This window comes from Gekko japonicus, unplaced genomic scaffold, assembly GCF_001447785.1.
Source record: "Gekko japonicus isolate JY-2015 unplaced genomic scaffold, Gekko_japonicus_V1.1 scaffold29, whole genome shotgun sequence".
NCBI lineage: Eukaryota > Metazoa > Chordata > Lepidosauria > Squamata > Gekkonidae > Gekko > Gekko japonicus.
In genome coordinates, this window is record NW_015172003.1 from 685,396 (window position 1) to 710,171 (window position 24,776).

The following is a 24,776-nucleotide window of genomic DNA, read 5'->3' on the forward strand; positions in this document are numbered from 1 at the left end:
AACGTTTTAATGGAAGTAAACTTTTCTGGGAATGTAAAAGCATACTGAAAGGTTAAGAATAAATGGATAGTTACATCTATCAATTAAACGGTTGGAAGTTTGCATTCATTAAAATCATTAAAGTATAGTAAAAACTTTCTCCTCTGAACAATGCCAGAAAGCCTGTCTGGTGCAGAGAAGAGAAAACAAAGCTGCTTCATCCATGGTGACCATGAGGCTGCTCTGGAGTGGGGCTTGAAGTGGTGGTGATCTCCATGCTCAAGGGCTCTTGATCAGAACCTTTAGTAGGCATCCAAAAGATCACCAGGATTCTAGCAGATTCTTGTCTTAGTATTTTTTCTTGAATACACCCAAGTCAAATAATAGTTAAATTCTCTAAATGTATATCATGTATTAGCCATAATGTAATCTCATTAACCTTGAAATCCCCAGTCTTAATACTCAGTTCAGCACACTATAGCATCATCCACTGACCTAATTAAAATCACCTTCAAACTACCTCTCCTTTATTTGCGGTGCAATCCTGTGCAGAGTCACTGCAGTCTAAACCCAGTAAAAGCAATGAATTTAGGCTTGAGTAATTCTGCACAGGTTTTCACGACTGGTGTCATTATTTATTCTTTTTTGATACTCTGCCCTGGGGCTATCACAAAACCCACCCCTATTAACTCAGTCTCTGCATATGACTATTCTACAGAAAGTCCTGTTTTCTTCTCGAATCCAGTTACCACCTTGTACTTTTATTCCTGACACAATGGCCTCATGTGTAATTTCCTGCACCCAAGGTGGTATTTTAGCTTTATTTTTATAGCCTTCTAGATATTGGATGATGCCTCTGTTCTCTGTCACCAGCCTTTGGGCTGGTTCTTTAATGCTAAGAACTGGGACTGAAATGCTAAATCCCTTTTATTCTGAAGACATGGTGTAAAAATTCTTGTGTGTCTTTCTCAGTGCCACTGCACAAATGAACTATCCTTTAGACACATTTGGAGAATACTGGCATCTGTTCTAAGGTGGGAGAGAACTCTTAATACAATTCACAAGCCTCACCTTCACAATTTGATCTCCTTGCAGATGCCTAAAAACAGTAACTAATGGGTTCATCTGGAAGGTAGGGAACTAGCCCCCCTCTCTGTAATTTTTAGCACTGCACTGGCATCTGCATTCACACTGCAGTGCTTACCCAAAGCCTCTGTACCAGGTGGATCTTCTGTTGTCTAAGTAGATGTGTATTCTCACCCAGACCCAAAAATTAACATGCAGCGAATTACCCACAGTTAGACCTAGACCATCTTGACCAGGATAACCCAGGATAGCCCAGTCTCCTCAGCTCTTGGAAGCTAAGCAGGGTCAGTCCAGCTTAGTAGTTGGATGGGAGAGCAACCAGGAAATCTAGGGTTCCTATGCTTGCCATAAGTTGGCTGTGACCTAGACTGGGGCCCTACAGTTATGTGCCACACAAAGACAATGTGTTCTGCAAGCAATGTTTCATTCTATTGGTAATCTGTATGATCAGCACACTTCCTGTGTGCTGGCAACGTTCAATTATCATGGCTATGAAAAGTTGCCATATACAAAAGCAGAGATCAGTGAAAATTGTTTGGAGAATTAATGTCCATCACCATAGCAAAATGGAAAACATTAGTAATGTCCAATATCTTCATCTAATAAAATATTTAAATAGGCTATACTCATTTAGCTTATAGTAACTTAATATGCATTGACCTAATTCTGCAGAGGCATGGTTAATGTCTTCATTGGGTATGGATTTTAATAGAAGGCTAGAGCAAATGGCATTGTAAAGCCACAAAGAAACAAATAGGGCACAATTATTTGGTTTATTCTGGGAGGAAAACACTCAGACTGTGGTCACACACACTAAATAATCCACTTCCAATCTACTTTCAATGCACTTTCCAACTGGATTTTGTGGGAAAATAATTAAGCAGCAGTAAGGAACCGAGAAAGTGTGTAGTTTCATATTATTATCTTGTTACAAGAACATTTTGGAAAATGCATTGCAGGGTCCAATTTATACATTGCTACTTGAAGGGTAAGTGGTTTGTAGGTTTAGGCCTATACCCCAGTGTTGGGGAAGGGATGGAAAATGAAGTGAATCTGCTGACATCTTGTTCTTCCTGACTATATTTGTAAATTCTATTGAAAAATATTCTGTTGGTAAATAAACAGATCTTCAGTGTTTGCAACTTAAACATTATTCAGGACATGAAAGTAAAACTAAGGTAAAAGTCTCACAGTAACATTTTCAGAAAGCTGCAATGCTTTGAGACCAACAAGCATGGCTGCGCTTGTCATGTTGAAGGGATGGGAGGAAGGGTAAAAAGGGAGAAGGTTGAGTTGTATTTCAAGCTTCCTTTCAAAGCTGGCAAAATCACTTTCATCACTCAGTTAAAGCTCCCATATTCATTCTTTCACAACTTATGCAAAGAATGGATGCATAAAATTATGCTATACCCAATGTTATATTTTGATACTGGGAAATGTGGAGTGATTCGGGGGGGGGGGGGGGGGGGGGGGTTGGTGCATGAGTAACATGATTAGGAGATCAGACAGTGCAATGTCTATTTCAGACCCAGGGCTTATGTCTAAGATGAAGCTAAAATGAAGAGCCCTCTGTCACAACACTGCTCAGCTCACATGAGAGGGGGGGCCCTTTTCAGCAGTGTTTCTGGAACTAAACAGGGGTAAAAATATGGCATCTAGGCTTGCCAGCCTCCTAGTGGGGCCTGGATTTCTCACAGAAGCATAACTGATCTCCAGAATACAGAGATCACAGTCTCCCTAGAGAAAATGGCAGCTTTAGGGGACAGACTCAGTGGCATCAGCTGCCTGCTGAGCTCTGTCCCGTCCCCAAATTCTGCCCTCTGTAGGTTTCACTCCCAAATCTTCAGGACCTTCCCAAACTAGAGTTGACAACCCTAGAGGCAGCAACTGCCACTTTAAAGGAGGCAACCTACAGCTTGGTGCCCACTACAATCCCTTTCCTAGCAAGTACTTTGCAAAGATAAAAGATAGGATCCCAATTTTGTAATGATTTTTTTCTTCTAGTAAGACATTAACCTTGGCAGTAGAAAAGAGCAAGAGTCCAATAGCACCTTAAAGACTAACAAAATATGTGGCAAGGCATGAGCTTTCGTGAGTCACTGCTCACTTCTTCAGATACAGCTAGAATGGGAGTCCATTTGTCCTATTTATTTATTGGAAAGTGGAGTGATTTCAGATGTGGAATGACATTAGCAGGCAAATGACAATAGCAGGTAAATTACAATTGCTGACATGATTGGATTTAGGTGAGATGTGCAGAGGGGTAATAGACGTGGAGAAGTCAGCATTGGTAATGAGACAGGAAACCTAGGTCTCGATTCAGTCCAGGTGGATGCATTTTCTTGAGCTTATCAATTGCAATTCACCTTCACAGATTCTGTTGCATGAAATGACACCTTTCATTGCAAAAAAAATTAACCCCATGAAATTTGGTTCTATATCAGCAGGATCAATACCATTAGGACCATCCTGTACATAAAGAAAAAGTGCCATGTTGGCTGTCTATGTTGAGGATGGATTTGCCACCTAAGTTTAGACTCCCAGTGCAAGGTAATATTTATCAAGCATAGTTCAGCTATATTTAGTTAGACATGTATGGCAAACTCACCCTCTTCCCTCCCTCACACACAGGATTTTCTGTCCGTTTCCCTTTCTTTCCCTTTCTGCCTGAGCAGCCCCTTATCTATTTTCGTCTTATTTGAAGGTTTATGGCTGTCCCACCCTGTCACGTTGTTATATTTTGATGTTGGCTCAGCCCAGGGACTTGAGGGAAGAGACAAGATCACCTCCTTATTATTTATTTATTTATTTATTATTTTCAATTTGTATCCTGCCTTGCCAGAGAACCGGCTCAAGGCTTCCTTAACTTGAGTACCTTATACTTCTGAAAATGGCACACAAGAGGCTTTTGAGAGTTCAAAAATAAACAAAATATTTTTATTCAGCGTAGAGGGGAAAAGGTCAGAGGGAATCAGGAGTAAAATGTCTGAGGTGAATCAATAATAACTCTGAGGTAATTTAGTAAATTCATAAACTCCAGTTAATATGTTGCCAGCAAGTAAGAGTTTTAAGGTTTTCACGAAGTCTTAGAATCTGAGTTGAGAGGCTTTGGTCTCAGTGTCTGCTAGACACTCCAGTATAACTTCTTGTATTTAACTGACTCTTCAGGTTTCAGAAGGTTGGGATACACTACCAAGTACCCCAATTCCTTCTCTAAACAAACCAGGGATCACTCCACTCTTTAGCGCTATCTCTCTTTTCAAGTGGGCAAGGAATTACTTCTCTAAACTAGAAGCGTTGTCCCCTATTCTGGCCTGAATGGGGATCTTCAGCGATCCTCCCACTCTTCCTTGCCACCTTCCCAGTCCTCAAGTCAGTGCTAAATTGAATTCTCCTCAGCAGTCAGTTCCCAAGTCTTTCTGCTCAAATGACGCTATCCAATGAAATTCCTTTGAGCAGCCTGTCACTCAAGGTTCTCTGGCTCTGTGAGGCATTAACCCTTCACAGTCCTTCACATGTTTACACAGCACTTATGAGCTTTTAAAGAGCAGTCCATTACATGTTTACCTGATTTACATGTCCTGTGATGTAATATATTTGGATTCAGTATCTTCTCTTACTCAATTTCGTTTTGTTTTCTACTTGGTGTGTGACCGTACGTAAAAGCTCAATTCACACAATTTATCAACCAAGTGATAAAGAACAGTATTTTAAGAGTGAAATGGCAATACCAGGGAACGCGAGCTCCCAAAGAACCTGCCATGATTTCAACTGCAAGTCAAAACTTGGGTACCTAATAGATCCATGAGAATACTATAGGTGATGCCAGATTATTTTTATACTATTTCATAGTAGTTTTAGTCATAGCAGGAAAGTATGAAACCTGCTTCTTTTATTAATGATGTATGGTTAAAATATGAGATATATGACTATCTTAAAGAGAATGACTGACTCCAGATTATACACCCCCATTCATGAAGTCCATAAAAGGTGACCATGACCTCTGAATCATCTGACAGTTCTCAGATGTGCACATATAGTTAACGTTTCCATTTCTCCAGACGCCAAAATATTCTTTTAATGCTGGGATTCTATTCATGCCATTTACTTGCTATCAGTATGGCTGATGGTTAGCAAAGTTCATTGCATACTATTCCATCCACATTTCTAAGCACAAATAATCAGCTAGTTAAAGGGTAGTATGTTTCAAATCATCCAACTAATTGTATATTAAACCTTTCAAAAGAATTTATGTTAACAAAATTCCACTAAAATCTAGTTTACCAGTGCAAATTGGGGCTATAGGGATAAGAATTCTTGGGGTTTTGTTACATTACAATTTCCAAAACAAAGATACTCATGTTGAAATTTAAACCAGGTGCTTCCCATTCAGGTCTCATACTCTTAACCATCGACTCTACCCTTCTGCTTACTGGATTTAATAGAAGCCAAAGGCACAACTCCCTGTGGGCTTGTCATTCCCTGAGATACATTCATGTGACCCTAAATTACAATGTGGATGCACTTGGCCCTGTTTCCTCTTGCTTAGCTTGGTCTTCCTCTTCCCCAACACACAAAGATAAGTGTTGCGACGCAAGGCACTTCTCTGAGAACTTGAACAGCCGAGAAAGGCTTAGCATGACAGCTGGTTCAAATAGCATGAAACCCTGAAGAAAAACTGGCACTGAGAGGAAAATACACTTGTAGCCAAATACACTGCAATTTTCGGGGTCTAATAAGAAGACATGCAATTTGGGCAATAACTTACCATACAATGAGTTGGCTCATATGATACCTTTCCTTGAACAGAGGAGACTTGCACCAGAAGAAGGAATCCTGCTCTGGTTAAAGAGGCTTCCTTCCAGTAGAGCAAGACTTCTTACTCAGTCAAAGGGAATTACAAGGTCCAACTAAATGTCTTTTTTTGCAGCACAGCTTCTTAAAATGTGGTCTGACTCTTTGTGTAAGGCTAGGTTTAAGGAGGACGGGAAACCTCAGTGAGGAGGTGTCTTTGCCCCCCACTCCCAAGTTTTTAATATCTTTTGTTTTAAATTACAAGCATTGTATGCTCTGATATGGAACTATGAACTTCTCATTCAGAACAACATAAAAGCTATTCAGCCCGCATAAACATTTCTTCCTCACCTGCACACCCTCTCCTGTGAGGGCTGAACAAGACTGAATCTGCCAGACTCTATCTCGGATAGTGTGCAAGTTCAGACCCTCTGCGATCTCTGCAGCAGGGGCTGCCGTGAGCAAATCTTGTTTGTTAGCAAAGATGAGCACAGGAACACCACTTAGCTTCTCTTCATCTAAGAGCTCCGCTAGCTCCTGCAACAACAAAATGCATGTATTATTTAGAAAACGTGCCTGAAGACTGATCTTGTCTCTAATTAGTTGTAATTTTAATACTGATGCTATATGTTAGAGTTCTATTAGGTATGATGTACAGCAAATTAAAGAAATAGTCTATATGATCAAGATCAAAGTTTAAAAGTAAATTATTCCACATACATTATAGCAGACCTTAGCTTACTCTGATGTAGCCAGCTGCCTTCAAGGCAACGGTTCTGTGCCTTGCCATTCCTCACTCCACTCTGGGGACCAGCACTAATGACACAGCAAAAATAACATATGCTGGCACAGTTATAACTTGACTTGCCAGCATAGTGCAGCAGCCCTTGAAAACAGGTGGCTTTATCCTACATATGCTTCAAATTCAAGAGGAATGCTAACGGCAAGCTTTGAACTTTGATCCAGTTTAATCAACAGTAATTCATGGATGGGACCGCACTTGATGGAATCTCTTTCCAGAAACAAAACTCATTTTCATAAAAGGCAGCTGTTGTGGCTACTAAAAGAATGGCTGAGCATCTCTGTGTTATGAGTTCATGCACACATCCATTTGTTGGCAATGTCAATTAAGGCACTAGGGATTAGATGGCTTATGAAAATAGGAAATAGAACCTGCCAGCCTAAGAAATATACCCTAAGAAATCCTTAGCACTGGAAGGCCTGATGTCCACATTTAATGGTCAGATGCCTGAGACATAACATTCCCCAGTCCCTGTAATTTCAGGTACCAAAAGGAACCAGCACCAAGTACAAAATAGTGTTTAGCAAGCCATGTACATACGATGCTGAAAATCTTTGTATATAATGATTATTTTTTCTGTAAACCTTTGCAGTATACCATCACCCATTATTTGGATCCTTTTAATTTTGATCTTTGCTGGATTTTGTGCACTAGTTACTATATTCTTGTATGTTTCATAATTCCCTCTGATCTGGATGATGGTAGCCAGATGTCTGGCTATTTACTATTCTTGAAGAGAACAATCCTAAGCAGGTCTACTTAGAATCCTAGTGAGGTTTTTCAATACGGCTGTCACTCAGAAAAGTGTTTGTAGGATTGCACTCTGAATATACTTGCATACTACCTCTAACCATTGCTGAATTCATCTGATGATCTTGGATTCAATTTACTCAAATATTGAGAGTGAATTGCATCGCAGGTCAGATTTTCACCCAACTTGGAAATGACTTACTGGAAAACTCTCTGTATTTCTTAAATTGTTTACAAGAGGTAACTTGCTTAGGGTTTCATTGCAGATGTATACAGAGTAAGCAACAAGATTTCTTTGCGTCACATTCTGGGAAAGCTGAAAAGCCCCCTGAAGTGTTTTCACTGCAAATTTGGTTTTCATGAATAAATCTGGTAGAAAACTATTATTTAATGGAAGTAAGACCTTGGCTTGCTTCTTAAAAGGCAAACTATAACATGAATTCTGCCTGATATATTTGACAACACTCTATGAATTTACTAAAGGAGGCATGTGTTTATTTCCCAAAGTTGTACATTACTTACCTGACCCGTTTCTTCAAATCTCTTTCTATCTGCACTATCAATGACATAAATCTACAAAGGTAACAGGAGAAAGAGTTAAAAGATGAAACTGAAAATACAGGGTTATCTCATAGAAAAAATCAGTTCTAAATATCAAGCCTTAACACCAGCACTCACATTTATTTGGTAAATCAACATGTTTTGCACTCAAAGAACTCTGGTTAGGATCAGATTCCAAAACCTTTTTCATTAAAAATAAAAAGTACCAAGATATTTGTTCTTGTATGTGTTATCCTCTTAGGATTGCCAGGTTCCTTCGTTGCTCTGGCAGGGGGATTTGGAGGGTGGTTCTGGGATGTCCCTGATGTGATGATGACACCTGGAAGTGACATCATCACACCAGGATACTCTGGTTTAAGGGCAAAATTCTATGGTAAAACCGGCTTAAAATCAGAGTTTTGCCCTTAAACCAGAATGTCCTGGCGTGATGATGTCATCATGTCAGGGAAGTCATACAGGGACCTGGCTGTTTGGGGGCCGGGTTCCCCCTGCCAGCCAGCTGCCCAGTGGCAGGTAGAAGCCCCAAAATCCAGGGGAATCTCCACTCCGACCTGGAGACTGGTAAGCCTATATCCTCTGATAGCGAGAAGCTGCAGCTTGCTAAAATTAGTCAGAGATTTGGGGATAAATACAGAAAACTATTTATCAAGTGATAACTCACCCTAGTGTACCTGTAGTCACACTTGGCAAAGTAGTCATTTTATACTTCATTAGTAGGTAAGGTTACTAGATGTCCTCTTATTAGAGGACATGTTCTCTTTTTTTGGTGTCCATCCTCTTTTGGGGCCTTTTAAAAAAACCTGATTGAACATGTCCCCTTTCCGGGTTGGAAGGTTAGGAATATTATCACAGCTTAAACAGTAGGGATATTTAAAATGAGATTTGTCATAGTGATCACTTGTTTAAAGTAGTCAGTTGGGAACTATGTCCTTTTTTTGCTTTACAAAACATGGTAATCCTATCACATGTCCATATGTGGGGTGAGTGCAGAATTTGCGGGTGTCCCAGCCCTTTACAATGCAGCTGTCAAAAATTAAACATCATGATAAGAAATATATCCTAAATGTCCAGTAAAGTGAGCCTGTATGGTAGCTACACAGTGAAGCAGCACTGAACACTATCCAGTGTCGTTTGTCTAACTGAAAACCAGGAAGTAAACAGTGTAATCCTTCTAAACTCATTCACTTCAATAGACTTAGAAGGTACAATTCTGCTTTGGCCCGCACTGAAAAACAAACCGTGTAATCCTTTTGGATTTGTTCTAGCCATTGGGCCAGTTTCCCGGCAAGGCGGGATATACATTGAAAATAATAAATAAATAGTAAATAAATAAATAACCAGTTGCAGAACTGGTTATGGGTCCAAATTGTGCATATCATTCCAAAGATAACACTTCTAGCAATGTGGCATTCTGTTTAGAGATGGGCACAAAGCACAAAAATGCGGTTTGGTTCATGGTTCAGCCTAATCCATGTGGCCCCCAGATTGGAGCAGACCTCCTTACCTGCTGGCACCACCTCCCCTGTCCCTGGCTCTGGGCTCCTGGGGTGGGCCTGGCCACTGTACTGCCTCCGTGGCCTGCAGCCACATCCCTGCTGCTGCTGCACATCTCACCATGGCCATCTCCTTTGCTTTATTACCAGCCACCTCAGCTGGCTGCTCCTTCTCCGCTGCTGGCCTCTCCTCTTCAACTATTTCAAAGTTCCTTTAAATCCCTGTTTTCTGCTCTAGCCATGAACTGGCACGAACCCCATGAGCCACTTTAAAAGTTCATGGAAGTTCATGATGCTAGATGTTATGAATTTTGTTTCGTGAACCATAAACAGGGCAAAATATGTCATGAATTTTGCATGAATTTTGCTTCGTAGTCTGGTTTGTGCCCATCCCTAATTCTGTTACTATGATGAAATACTGGTTTAGTTCTCAACAGGGAAAGGCATACTTACTGAACCACCCGTTCCCTGCAGTACCTCACAACTCCCTAATGACCTAATAATCTAAGCTTAATTTGTGAGAACTGTCTCAGTCGCAATTTGAGGCTGCAGGCTTATGGAACCCCCCCAATGTATGGCACTGCACCAACGAAGGTAGGTACAGGCTAAGTGACTTCTTACAATATCTAGAAGGCTCCATGCCAAATAGCTGCAGGTGTCTGAATATGTAATCATCCAAATATAAACACCTTTATTTGACTGCACATAGCCTCCAAATAGTACAGGTGTGGGTAACTGGAGTATCTACCATTCAAACACACCTGCATGTTTATGAATGTGCAATCACTTCATGTGTTAAAATATGCTTGGAGGGGCCTCTCACTTGTATAATACTCTTCAGCTTGGAGGAAAGGCAGACATTTTTGGCTAGCATGCAATGTACTTATAAGAGTCCCTTCAAGGCACACCAAGCTGGTGTGGCTTCTGCGTCCCACTTTTTCCTTCATATGATTATTACAAATGGTAGGTCAGGATGGAGACTGTTTAAGAAACCCTACTCAAGGATTAAGACTTAAAAGTTGAAATGATGTCTGAGATAAGCAGGCTATAAGGAAGTCTAGAAAACGGAACACAGAAACAAATGTACAAATGTCAAGTGGTTGGATCTGAAGATCACTTATGGACATGGATCATTCCTGCCTCCCCCTTACTCCAACAGTCCCCTAAGATATCCAAAAAGCAGATAATCTCTTTTGCTGACAAAATCTCTTGCACCAGGGGAAATTTCACCACTGCTTTGAAGGAAAAGGATTGCAACTACACTATATTAGATATATCGTAGCAGCTGCCAGTGCAGAAAGGGTATAGGATTGTCCTGGTAGGGTATCTTTGCTTCCTGCATGGTTTTAAGCAACTATTCCTTAGCCTGAGCTTTTAATTGCAGTATGTGTGTACAAGGCATCTGGAAGCTTTACCTAAGGTTTTACCAAAGTATATAGCATTCTGAAAGCAAGCAATCAGACAACTGCTTCCTGTCTGTTAGTTTTTTAAAAAAGATTTTACAGAGTCCACATTACATAGCTGTGTCATATATGTTCCAAAACTATTTCTAAAGTGCATGTCTTCTATTGCTTTGTGTAGGGGCTGTCTTTTGTAGGGCTGTCTCCTAGGAAAGAGACCACCAGCATCACCACCTCCTTCCCTTCATTTGACAATCAGTATTGATCAAGTTAGCTTCCACACTAGTTCTCTTTGCCAGAATAAGTATAATTTGTTCATTCACACATTACAGAGAACCCAGATGATGTTATTGCCAAAACTTTGCATTCTAGTTTTCCCTGTAGGCATCCTGTCTTTTTACAGATCTGGATTGTGGTGCTTTTTCTACATTAAAAAAACCACTTGCAGTACCAGCCTTTCAGATGTGGACTGGCTAAGCACAAGAAATTATCTGCCACAGAGGTTGTCTGTGAGGCAGCTGGTTTCATAGTTTCTTTCACTGACTGTTTGCTCTTATGAGTGAAATTGGCATGACCAATTCCCTTGTTATAAAATTAAATAGCAGTATTATGTGCAAAAGCCTGTTGTCCACACGTGCCCTTAGCAAATAACAAAATTAACTCCCACACGCTCCTCAGAACAACAGAAGCATGAGGAAAGGAGTAGAGGGGTGCTCTAGGGAAGAAAGGGTGCTACCCTTTCCTCTTTCCCTTTAGTCTAGCAGTAGGTTTCTATAGCCTGAGGCCATGCAGTTGGCCTCCTTTCTCTTACTTCCTCACTCTCTCCCTCCAGGCCCAAAAGCCAGCAGCACCATCACATGAGCCCTGGGCAGAGGTGGGGGGGGGATGGGGGACAGAGACAGGCAGGAGTTGGGAAGAAAGAGTCTTAGGACAGCATGCCTGGCAGTGGAATGGAGGGAGGAGGGTAAGAACCACTGATGAACTGTGGGTACAGTGGAACAGAAACAGCCGTGCATGCCTGGGAAATGCACCTCACATTCTCCTTTGATCCATTAGTTTGACAGGAGGGAGCTTCAGTTTGGTTTTGCACTGAAAAGTAAATATGCTAATTTTAAAAAATGAAATAACCAGTATTATTGTTTTTGCTTAGGACTGCTAAGGCTGATACTTTTCCAGAGAGACAAGGACTGAGAGATTGTAATAGGGGAATACCAGGATGACCTTTCTGGATTTTAAGTCTCCAGCCACCTTTGCCAATATGCTTTCATGTTTTGCTACAAAATCTTAACAGCTAGAAAGCAAAAATTTTCAGGATGCTAATAAATCCACCAAATTCTGCACTGTATAGTCCAGCACACTTAAAACTAGACGCCTTTCTATATCAGACAGCAAAATCAACATCCTGAATTATAGCCAGAAACCAAACTTCTGTGGCGGTTGGTAAATATTATCTGCAAAATATGTCAATGGCAAATGAACCCATTAAAAACCAGGGTTTTCAGTCTGCAATGTGGCTGTACTTTAATGGCACCTTTTTCGGTCCATTTCGCAGAGCACTGTGGAGAGAAAAGGATTTGAGTGTAATGACAACCTTGTAATTTCAGTGATGCTTTTCAGGCCAAAACACTGAGTTATTTCAAAGGAGTGGCTACACCAAACAGAACTGTCCCATAGCATGCAGCTGAGAGACCAGTTAAAAATAAATGTTTCTGCAGGTTTCGTATGCACAGTGGATTTGCAAAAGTGTGCACACTGGCTGCAAAACAAACAGCTTTGATAGTGATTAAGAATGCCGCATTACTTAACTGTTAAAGTCAATGTGCTATTTAAGGCACCACTCAGCACTGGCCCATACTTACCAGGATATCAGTATTCTCAAAATAATTCCTCCAGTACGGCCTGATCTTCCTCTGTCCCCCAATGTCCCATACATTCAGCTTGAAGCCTTGCGACTGCACGCTTTTAATGTTAAAACCCTGCAGCAAAGCAAATGATAAAGCACAGCTAGTGTTAACTTGATGGCTGGCCCCTGATTTGCAGGCACACACCATTCACAGCTTATATATCACATGTCTGGAAACCCTAACAAGATAAGGGCCTGTGTTGCTATTCAGATGGATTGGCTGTGGGCAAGGTGAAGGATACAACAGCCTTGCATGGATCAGGGTCTGCTTCTGTCAAAGCTATAAAGATGTATGTTGCAGCTCATAACAAGAAAGGAGGGTGCAGTGGGAGGTGAAGGAACAATGCAGATAAGGAGAAAGCACAAGGCTGCAAGAAGTGAGCTTCAGCACTTGAAAGCGGAGCCCAATGTGCAGACTAACAAGAAGCAGAAGTCTACATGTGAGTTGATATGAGAAAACTAAGAGCAACAGCTGCACTTCTGAAGGGCCCATTTCATCAATTAAAGCTCCAAATGAAAGGGGTGTGTAACTGGAAAAACAGGATGTGGTGTGGGCTGGCAAAGAACTGCCATACAATACAGGGGATTGGCTCTACGCTTGGAATCCGAGGGTGGGCTTTTGCTCTGGGGCATCAGAGTTATCTTGAAAGGCAATGTGCTCAGTTTGGAAAGAGAGCCAGCCTGACACAATCTCTAGCACCACCCACTGGCCAGCTCTGGGATGGTGTCGGTTGGGTAAAAAAAATATTTATATGTTGGTGTGTGTAAAGTGGACTGAAGGCCACTTTATGGTTCTCTTTTAATGTACACACGCTATACAATACAGAAGTATAATGAGGTGAATTGCAATTGATTTTAGCTTATCAGTTGGGTGTTTGCCGCCTCAGTGAGGTTTAAAATATATAAAATATACAAATATGTATCTATATAGACAGATTTAATATTCTTCAAGTTTTACCAATTCACTGTGTACACAAACTGGGTCTACAATGTGTACTTGATAGTATCTTAACTTGTGAAGCAGTATAAGGTACAAGTCCCAGGAGACTCACAAATGTGGGCATGCCATTACTAGGGCAAACATTTTTTTTATTCTGGGTAATAAGCTTCCACATGCATGCCCTACATGGGGAGGATGGGGTAGAAATTGAATAATACATTGAAACAGAAGTCACCAACCATTACATATAGGAAGGGGGTGAGAGGGGGTGTTGCCAGGAAGGGCTAATTAGAGTAAAGATACATAACTAACTGAGCAATAGATATAGCTAAGATTGGATTAAGGCAGTAAGACCTGTCAATAGCAGCAAATCAGCATACAGCGTAATAAAAGTTTACAAACAGATGCAAGAACTGAAAGACGTTAGCATGTGTAGTGAGATAAGAGACTGATATCTCTGTTAAGCCCTGTGGGTTCCATTGCCCAGAGTGTTGTGATAACTTGCAACTATAGGTGTGCCATTTTTTTTTAATCAGTATTTTTCTTTTCTGGTCTATTGGACCAGGGAGAAAAAATTGTATTTCCAAAAAATCCCAGATCCCAATACCGGTATGGTATTCAGATCCAGGATTTTTCGGAAATCCCAATTTTTTTTCTAGTCCAATAGACCCAAGAAGAAAAATATCAGTTTTAAAAAAAAGCCAGCCCAATCCTGGGCCTGGCTTGGCTTCTCCTGCACTGCAGTTTAAACAGCGTCGCACTCGCAGGAGAAGCTGGCCCCAGGATCTGTGTGCCGCAGGGAGTCTCTCCCCGCTGCAAGAAGACCTGGCTGGGATAGCCTCTCCTGCAGCATAGTTTAGACCATGTTGCAGGAGAAGCTGGCCCCAGGATCTGTGTGCCGCAGGGAGTCTCTCCCCGCTGCAAGAAGACCTGGCTGGGATAGCCTCTCCTGCAGCATAGTTTAGACCATGTTGCAGGAGAAGCTGGCCCCAGGATCTGCTATGCCATGGCTAGCAGATTTTTCCCTGTGGCATAGCAGCTTCTGGGACTGGCTTCTCCTGCAGCCCGGTTTAAATCAGGCTGCAAGAGAAGCCAACCCCAAACCAAGCCCGCATGACAGTCTGTTCCTGCCAGCACAGCTGATCCTCAAGCTGTCTTTTGCAGTCCCTTTAAACTTTAAAGGGACTGCAGTACAAAACTGACAAAAAGCTAAGAGGTAGGAGCAATCTGTTCCTGCCTCTCCAGTTTTCAGATCTACCAGTAATCCCCAAATATATCCCCCCACCCAGTTTTCCTGAGAAAACCCAGATACCCAGCCAAAATACTCAGATACCCAGCCAAGATCCTGAGAAAATCCAGATACCCAGCTGGTTTTCCTGAGAAACCCAGCCAAAATACACCCCCAAAATACTGATAAGGTATTTTTCTGATATATTTTCAGCTCAGGTAGATCTGAATACACACCCCTACTTGTAATTCAACAATCTCCTGTTCTAGTCTGTTTCTGAAATTCTTTTGCAATAAAACTGCTACTTTGAGGTCCTCAACAGAATGTCCTCAGAGGCTGAAGTGTTTTCCTACAGGTTTCTCAGTTTTGTCATTCTTGATGTCAGATTTATGTCCATTTATCCTTTGGTGTAGGGTTTGACCTGTCTGCCCTATGTAGAGAACTGAAGGGCATTGTTGGAATTTAATGGCATATACAATGTTAGAAGATGAGCATGTGAATAAGCCTGATATGGTGTAGTTGATGTTGTTAGGTCTAGTTATTGTGTTGTCTGAGTGTACATGGCAGCAAAGTTGGCATCTGGGTTTATCGCAAGCTCTAGTACCAGTGTCCCATGTTCAAATTAGATGTTGTATTATTGAGGGTGAGGAGTTGTTTAAGATTGGGGTGCTGTCTGTGCAGAAGAAAAGGTTAGCCCCCCAAGTACTTGTGAAAGAGAATCTCTGTCTGTATGATTGGAACAGATGTAGCTGTAGTGTAGAGTCTGATAGTATACAATAGATTGTTTGGTATGTTTAGGATGGTAGCCGGAGGCATGTAGATGTGTTTGTCGGTCAGTAGGTTTCCAGTATAAGGTGGTGTCTGTGCATCCATCGTGCTTTTTACAGTAGTTTCCAGAAAATGTATTTTTTGCACAGATTAAACAGCTCCTCCTGTTGGCCTTCAAGGTGCCGCTGGACTCAAACTTTGTTCTGTTGCTTCAGGCCAACACAGCTGCCCCCCTGAATCTATCTAGAACAAACATCATATTGACATATGAAAACTGTAGTTGGTTTAATTATTTTTAAAGATGAAAGATCAGCTTGTTCTTTTGGTCCCATAAAAGACAGGTACTTCCACCAAACAAAATGGTTTACTCAGGATTTAGAACAACAGGTTGAAATTTGAATCTAGACTGAACTCTTAAAAACCACAGTGGCATAGTGCACATCCAACAAAACCATGGTTTGTCATAATGGGAACAAGCCTGAGAGATCCTTGGGCTTGTATAGAAATATTTCCTGCCTTCTCCCCTGGTGCGTGGTTTAGAAAGTTTGTGCTTACGTCCAGATCTCAAACTATGGCTCAGCTAAGACACAATGCCAAACCATGACAAAGGCTGCAATCCCAACAACACTTTTCCTGAGAGTAAGTCTTATTATAGAAAACAGAACTGCTGAGCAGACCTGCTTAGGATTGCTCTCTAACTATGGTTATTTTAACTGTCAAAAGGTAGGCTGAGGCCAATCCAGCTAGATCTGTCAAACCAGGATCCAAACATGGTTTTCAGTGTGATCCTAAGCAGAGTTACATCCTTCCCACTCCATTGAAATCAATGGGTTTAGAAAGGTATGCTTAGTGCTTCACTGTCAGTTTATCAACTGAACCAAACCTACAGTTTGTTCTCTTCTCTCTAAACCAGGATTAAATCATGGTTTGCAATCTTGGTTTGAAGAGAAGAGAACGAACCATACCTCTATGATTCAGGCATAACCACGAACTATAGTTTGCCATACAACAAATTTAGGGTCAAATGGCACCTTTAAGACCAACAAGGTTTATTGAAGGGATGAGCTTTCATTGTGCACACAGACTTTATTCAAATACATTAGAATGGCAGTCAAGGTTCAAACTTATAGCCAGAGAATGAACAGCAAATTAAAATGCAACATGATGATGATCAAGATATGCAAAGTGACACTAAATAACAAGCTAAGGTTATAAGGTAAGGTCAACAGTTGTAAAGCAATAAATATGTCAGACTAGCAGATAAATGTCTAAAGGTGTATTTTCTAATTGTGGGAAGTGTCTGGGAATCTTCATTCTCTCCTGTCAGGCATGGAGGGCACTTAACACTACATCCCCCTCCAAAAAATGCTGTTATGTCAGCAGACATCCTAATATCCCTTGCATACATTCAGTATTCTAATATACTGTTCTGAAAAAGAAATACTCTAAAATACATTTAAATACAGAGGATTTATAGTCCTTCTTGTTGAGAATACATATGTGAGGACTGAAGGAGTTAGCATATCTAATGAGATTAAAAAAACCAATATCCCTGTTGAGTCCTGAGAAGATTTTTGTTCCAAGTGTTGTAATAACTTGTAATTCAGCAATTTCCCTTTCCATTCTGTTTCTGAAGTTGCTTTGTAATAAAACTGCTACTTTAAGGTCACCTATTGAATGTCCTGGAAGGCTGAAGTGTTCTCCTACAGGTTTCTCAATCTTGTGATTGCGGATGTCAGATTTGTGTCCATTTATCCTCTGGCGTAGGGTTTGTCCAGTTTGTCCTATGTAGAGAACCGAAGGGCATTGTTGACATTTAATGGCATATACAATGTTAGAAGGTGAGCAAATGAATGAGCCTCTGATGGTGTAGTTGATGCTGTTAGGGCCAGTGATTGTGTTGTCTGGGTGTGTATGGCAGCAATATACTGCCATATTTAGTTATTTAGTGTCACTTGTTATTTAGTGTCACTTTGCATATCTTGATCATCATCATGTTGCATATTAATTTGCTGTTCATTCTCTGGCTATAAGTTTGAACCCTGACTGCCATTCTAATGTATTTGATAAAGTGTGCGTGCACACAAAAGCTCATCCCTTCAATAAACCTTTGTCCCGAGGGCGAGCCTCCCCAGGGATGGTCGCCGCCGCTCGGGACTCCAATACGCCCGACCCCCCATTTCCCAACCCCCATGGCACTCACAGGAAGGCAGGGGTGACCGACCCCGACGCCACCGAGTCCCCCAAGCCCCGACGAGACGCCAAACGATCTTCAGGACAACGCCACCCCAGACGAGTGACAAGCCAGGGGGAAGGAAGCCTCCAGAGGAAAAGCGGGAACTGCGCCGGGCGAGAGCCCACCCACGGCCCAGAGCAGCTTGGGGAGGGAGAAGCGCAGAGTCTGCACAACCGTCGGGCTGAGAGCAAGTGAGCAGGGAAGACGCCATGCCCACGGCTCAGCGTCTCGGCATAAGAGGAGGGGGCGGGGCCCTGGGGAGGGGTGGAGGGTGGAGCACAGGGGGAGACAGGTGACATGAAGAGGGAATAAAAGAGGACTGAAAGCAGAGGCCGAGGAGGATGAGGCACAGGCGACGTGAGAGCGGACAAGCGGAGAGAGTGTATTGTCTGACCTGCCAAGGAAGAGAAGAGGGTGGTGACGTAACCTCCTTCTCTCCCACAAGTCTGAGGCCTCTGCGGTTCCTCCGGGAGGTGGGGCACGGTGGCTGACAGCCAACAGCTAGTAGGATCGAGCGACAGCAAAGAGGGGTCATCTAGCTCGTGTGACAACTTTGTTGGTCTTACAGGTGCTATTGGACTCTAAATTTGTTGTACTGCTTCAGACCAACATGATTGACCAACGGGATCTATAGTTTGCCATGAAAGCAAAACTGATTCATTTCTGAGGCAGGACAGGGGAAGGGAGAGACTGCACTGGCTCAGGGATCCCGCAGTCTCATTCCCATTGTGACAAACGTTCACTATACAGCTAGAAATGCAGACCTGGAGGGAACTGTGTGTCACTGATAGCCCATTCAACTTGATTCTGTTTGTAACATCAGTTCTTTCCTTTTAAACATCAAGATTTAGCAATGGATTTGGACATTCAATATCTGGCAGACCAAAAGTATCCTTCCTTACCTGTGTTGGAGTGATGTGGGTGATATCTTCTGATGCTAGCTGTTTCAAAAGGGTGGTTTTGCCCGCATTATCCAGTCCCAGGAGGAGGATTCTTACCTCCTGATCCGGCGCACTCTTCAATTTACGCAGAATTGACAGCAAACCCTGTATCAGCCAAAAAGATGGGAGATGTTCCTTGCTAAGTACAGTGGCAACATCACTCTAATTGTTCATTATTTATGAAAGCATCTCAGATATATTAGTCACTATATATGAATCGTATGCACAAATCTGTGTTTGTAGGATCACAGACAAAATAAGAGGAAATTTGGAGAGAGGGAGAAAATGTTATATTCACTGGATAAGACAAAAGGAAGCAAAATAATGACAGCAAAATCTAGTCAATAATTAATTTACGAATATATTTTTTTAAAAATCAAGTAGGAAATCAAGAAAGAAGTGCAAGACATGAGTATAAATTAATTTCTTAAAGCAGCACAAAGAGGTCATCTGAAAATCTAAAGGGAGGAGAGTTCCACAAAAAAAGGGGCCGTAAATGCACAGAGAAGCGGCTTAGTAGGAAAATTAGTATTTGGTAAACAGAAAGGCCAAGGAAGAGAAAATATTTATTTATTTGATTTATACCTGACCCTCCCCGGTGAGGCAGGCTCAGGGCAGCTAACAGGGCTATTGGTATCATAAAACTCAGAGGTCAGGAAAAAAAATAAATTTAATACAGAACAGGAGAAACCAGTGCAAAGAAACATATCCGCGTATTCTGTTTACAAAGTGCCTAAAATTACTTGGTGCTGTACATTTTTTAAAAAACTGTTCCCAGACCAGAAGCTTACAAGCAACCAGCATATTAAGAACAGTAAGGGTGGCTATAAATCACATGCGGTGACAATGCCCTGCCCCCTACTCCCGGAGAGTTCCCTCCCACCCTTAGCCGGCGAGGAGGTAAGACCTGGCAACCCTAATAAATACGGGAGGAAAGCAAACAAAAAGAAGTACAGAAAGATTCTGAAATAAAAACTAGAATAGCATAATATGTATTAAAGAAAACATAAGGTAGGACAAGTGAGTTTCTGAAAGGAAATAGAACAGAAAAGGTGGCTACTAAGAGGAACAGAGTTCCAAGTGGAGGGGGCAGCCAGAGGAGAAGGCTGCAGGTGACAGTGCTAAGAAAACAGAAGGCCTCACCAGATAACCACACAAAGCAGAAAGAATGAGAAGACACATAAATAGAAATCAATGGAGAGAAACCAGAAACAGCAAGATCCCAAAGAACCTTAAATGCAACCAGTAGTAGTAGGCATAATGAATACAGGCAGGAAAAGCTAGCCAGTGAATTAAAAACAGAGGTGACATCTAATCAGAATAATGAAACAAGAACAAAACTTAGAACTGAAGATGAGAAAGTGAGATCTCAAGAATAAAACCATCAGCATAATCAAGTGAAGAAATTACCCAAGACTTGAACAAAAGCCCCTACACCAAATAAAAGAAATGGTCAAGCACTGCAATACTGTCTAAAAAACAAAACAGCAGCAGGTCTTTGCAAGGGAGTTAATGCACAGGTGCACAAGAGCAAGGATGCAGGAAAAATGATACATTCAGTTTGGTTCAAGTTCAGCTTCAGAATGCAACTTGGTAGAAAGGCCCACCAAACAAGGCTTTCCTGAAAGTTGGGAGACCCTCAGGAACAATGTGGGATGGAGTATGGAGTTTGTAGCAGTAGAAGGAATTAACCAAAATTGCCTGTCCCATCTCATTTACAAGTTGCAGAAGAGCTTATACAAAAGGTCCTGCCAATTCTCCCAAGCTCCTGTACTTCATATCATGCCATTTTCTGAGGATTTCCCAAGCCTCCATGGTGGCTTTTTATAGGGTGCAGAGGGCTGCAGGGAAGTGGCAAAAATTGCCTCCACAAAATTGCCAAACGTGAGGTTCTATGGATCCATCCTATAGAGGTGTGTTGAAGTGTGATAAAAAAAATTGTGTAGAAGAGCAGAGAACAGAGATAACATACTTCAGTTGAGGCAGAAAGACTGGGAAGCAAATAATCAATAAGTATTACAATGAAAGTCTGATTAAGGGGTTTACATAGTTGGTAGACAAGAATGGATGAATTTTAAAAATATTATACAGAGGGAATCCACAAACTTTTGCCAAAGATTTGAGGTAAACTGAGGGAAAATGGAGAGAGATGGAAGAGAGTACAAGCTCTTAATATGATTTTCCATACATGGGATCCACACTTTTGGTAATCCACAATGCTAGAATGCCATATATGTCAAGATCCTACGATTTAATCTCCTTTTCATTTCTCTAGTTTGAAGTCAATCTTTCTACCCCATGCAGCTTCCCCTGCTGTTAGGAACCACTAACAATGCCAGTATCAACTATCAACACATGTGAAAGAAATGGAGCCACATCATTCTCATCAACATGCTGGATTTCAAGATTTGAAAAAGTACAGAATTTCAGCCAAGCTGCTGAATGAGCCAGACAAACCCTACATATAAAACCCTGTAATCCATATCACCCTCTCTTAGTTACTACAAGCCACAGCATGAACTTCTTACCTAGTAATGATTCTGATTATCCAAAGCCCCTTGTATTTATCCTCTGAACCATTCTGGGCAAATGAGACATTCACATATCAGCATTTTCGGGATTTAGCTCTTGCAAACATCCCAATTCCCTGCATTGTGTGACTAAGAAAAGTTCAGCGTATTTCAGACTCTTGAACTGAGAGTCCTTTTCAAGGTTTGGAAACAGAATATGCCTGTGAATTTATTTGCAATGCAAAAATGCTAGAAATAATGGTGTTCATTGGTGGTGCAAGAGCTTAAACACCTGTGCTGTTATGAAAGGAGTATCAGCTGAAGGGGCATGTTGGGTACTGATATGTAAATATGTTCAAGCTGTTCATTACAACCATATAAGAAAGATCATCCAGAAAGTCCACTGGATGAGTCAAAGGATCTGTTTTCTAGTTCCAGCTTGGCTAGTGATCTGTGATGTCCACAGGTTTTACATGTTCCTTCCCAGAACCTGCTTCCACATCCTCCATACAGAACTCACTCTAAAATTCTCAAAACAATGTCTTTTAGTAAATGAAAACTAACACTTATCAAAACGGAGTACCTAAATTAGAACTCTTACAGTGTAATCCTAAACAAAATTATACTCTTCTAAACTCAGTGACTTCAATTGAGACAGAAGGCTGTAATTTAGGATTGTACTGTTAATCACCTATCAGAAACAATATTGATATTTATAGATGCATTTGGACAGCCAAAAGTTTATCTTCTAGAAGAGACAATTTGTTTGTGAATTTGTGCACCGCAGAGAAATCGCCAAAACGGAGACCAGAAGGGCACCGAAAAGAGCCGATTCTGACCCTGACGTTCAACCAGTTGTGAGACCAAGGACAGGCTCAACGACAACCCCCAAAATGTCAAAAGAGAGGGAGAAGGACAAGAAAGAATTGTATGCCGCCATGGAAGCGATGGAGAAAAGGATGATGGAGGCGATCCAAGCCATGGGGGAGCAGATTGAGAAACGAATGGGGGTGCAAGAAAAACATATGGAGAAGGAACTGGAGGAGCAAATGGCAAAGCAGACTCAGACTCATCTGAAACAAATTGAAGAAGCCCAGGAGAAAAATGTAGCAGCATTAAAGGAATTGGTTACAACAGAAATTACTTCAATCAAGCAAGAATTAGAAGGAGTCAAAAAAGAAATACAGGCCAGTGCAACCAAAACTACAGAGACAGAGGAAAAAATGCAACAATTGGAGGAGAAACAGGATTCTTTGACTCAGCAATTCAGAAGATCTGAAACAATGACGGAGTTCAGAAGGATGCAAACTCATTTGAGATTCAGAGGTATCAAAGAAAAAGAAAATGAAAATATAAGAGAGGAGATGATAAAAGCGATAACTTTATATTTGGAAGAGGAAGAGGGAACAATGGAAACAGACTTTGATTTGATATATAGAGTGAACTCCAGAATTGCGGAAAAGAAAAATTTACCAAGAGATGTAATTGTACAATTTGTAACAAGAGCAACAACAGAAGACATCTTTAAGAAACAATTTACCGTCCCATTTGAAATGGAAGGAAACAAGATCATGGTGATGAGAGAGCGCCCACGAGTAGTATTGCAAGACAGAAAAAGGTATAAACCTTTGGCTGACAAACTGAAGACCCTGAATATCAGATATAGATGGGAAATCCCACAAGGTCTATCCTTTACTTATAAAGGTGGGAGGATCCAGATCAGATCGGTGACGGACTTATATAAATTTAAGGCGGACAATTTAGATGCCTTTGGAGAAATCTAATTCAAAAATTTACAATGGATTACAAATTGTTGTCATGAAACGTGAATGGACTAAATTCACCAAATAAGAGGAAAAGAATCAACCATTGGATACAAAAACAAAACTGTAATGTGATATGCTTGCAAGAAACTCATATTAGAAATTCCGATACTAAATATTTAAAAAATGTCAAATTTGGATTAGAATTTTATTCTTCGGCCTTAAACAAGAAAAAAGGAGTTGTGACATATGTGAGAAAAGATTTACAACCTAAAGAAATTTTTAAAGACTTGGAGGGAAGATATGATTTGTTGGATAAAAAAGATGTAACTGAAATGTTAAAGGAAGAAACAAAGCAATTTTTCCAACAAAATCTGAATAAAGAGACCCCAATTCAGGTGGTGTGGGATGCGTATAAAGCAGTGATGAGAGGGATTCTCATCTCTCAAAATGCGAAGCAAAAGAAGGAAAAATTTCAAAAACAAACAGTAGTGTTGGAAAAAATATCACAAAAAGAAAAAGAATTAAAGAAGAAACCAGGGAAAAAGAAGATTATTCGAGAATTACAGTTGTTGAAAGAACAACTGAATGAAACTTTAAACCAGGAGCTCTATTGGAATTTAAAGAGGCTACAGCAAAAATCTTTTGAAGGGGCAAATAAACCGGGGAAATTTTTAGCGTGGCAACTTAAGGCTAGAAAAGAAAGAAGAATGATAACCAAAATAATAGAAGAAGGAAAAGAATTCGTTGACCCTACTGGCATAAAGAGAAGTTTCTTCAAGTATTATGCTAAATTATTCCAAGCAAATAGAACAGATCTTGAGAAGATTAAAAAATATTTGGACAAGGTTCCGTTACTTAAAATAAGCAACGAATTTCAGGAATTACTGAATGGCCAAATTCAAAAAGAAGAAGTGAGGAAGGCAATTGAAGAAGCGAAGTTGGGGAAGGCGCCAGGACCGGACGGATTTACCGCAAAGTTTTATAAAAAAATGAAAGAAGAAATTGTTCCGGTCATGGAAGCTTTATCCAACGATATACGTGAGAGTAAGAAGGTGCCAGACTCTTGGAAAGAAGCAATTATTTCATTAATACCAAAGGAAGGACAAGAACCAACGAATGTGAAAAACTATAGGCCAATTTCTCTTTTGAATAATGATTACAAGATTTTTGCAAAAATTATTGCAGAGAGGGTGAAAAACTATTTACAAACAGTGATTTCAGAAGACCAAGCTGGTTTTTTACCAAAGAGACAGATCAGAGACAATGTAAGAATAGTAATGGACGCAATTGAATATTATGAGAAACACCCTGAACAAGAAGTAGCTTTTTTATTTATCGATGCCGAAAAGGCATTTGACAATCTTAACTGGAAGTTTATGCTGCAAATGATGGAAAAAATAGAAGTGGGACAACACTTCAGAAATTGCATTGAAGCTATCTATTCTGAACAAAGAGCTAAACTGAATGTAAACAAAGAACTGACAGATAGCTTCAAGGTACAGAAAGGCACCAGACAGGGTTGTCCCCTATCACCGTTATTATTTATCTGGGTGTTGGAGATACTTCTACAAAAAATACAGCAAGATCAAGAGATAACGGGATTGACACACAAAGGACTT

General features: G+C 40.9%; 1 protein-coding gene across 1 annotated transcript in view; it reads right to left on the reverse strand.

The window, feature by feature from the left end:
- Positions 1-24,776, reverse strand: part of ARL3 (ADP ribosylation factor like GTPase 3) — a 52,086-nt gene that overhangs the window by 14,027 nt on the left and 13,283 nt on the right. Inside the window, exons 2-5 of the mRNA XM_015420134.1 lie at positions 18,843-18,986; positions 12,725-12,841; positions 7,934-7,984; positions 6,211-6,396 (exon numbers count right to left, since the gene is read on the reverse strand). Coding sequence (XP_015275620.1) covers positions 6,211-6,396; positions 7,934-7,984; positions 12,725-12,841; positions 18,843-18,986 — 498 coding nt within the window. The remainder of the gene's footprint in view (positions 1-6,210; positions 6,397-7,933; positions 7,985-12,724; positions 12,842-18,842; positions 18,987-24,776) is intronic.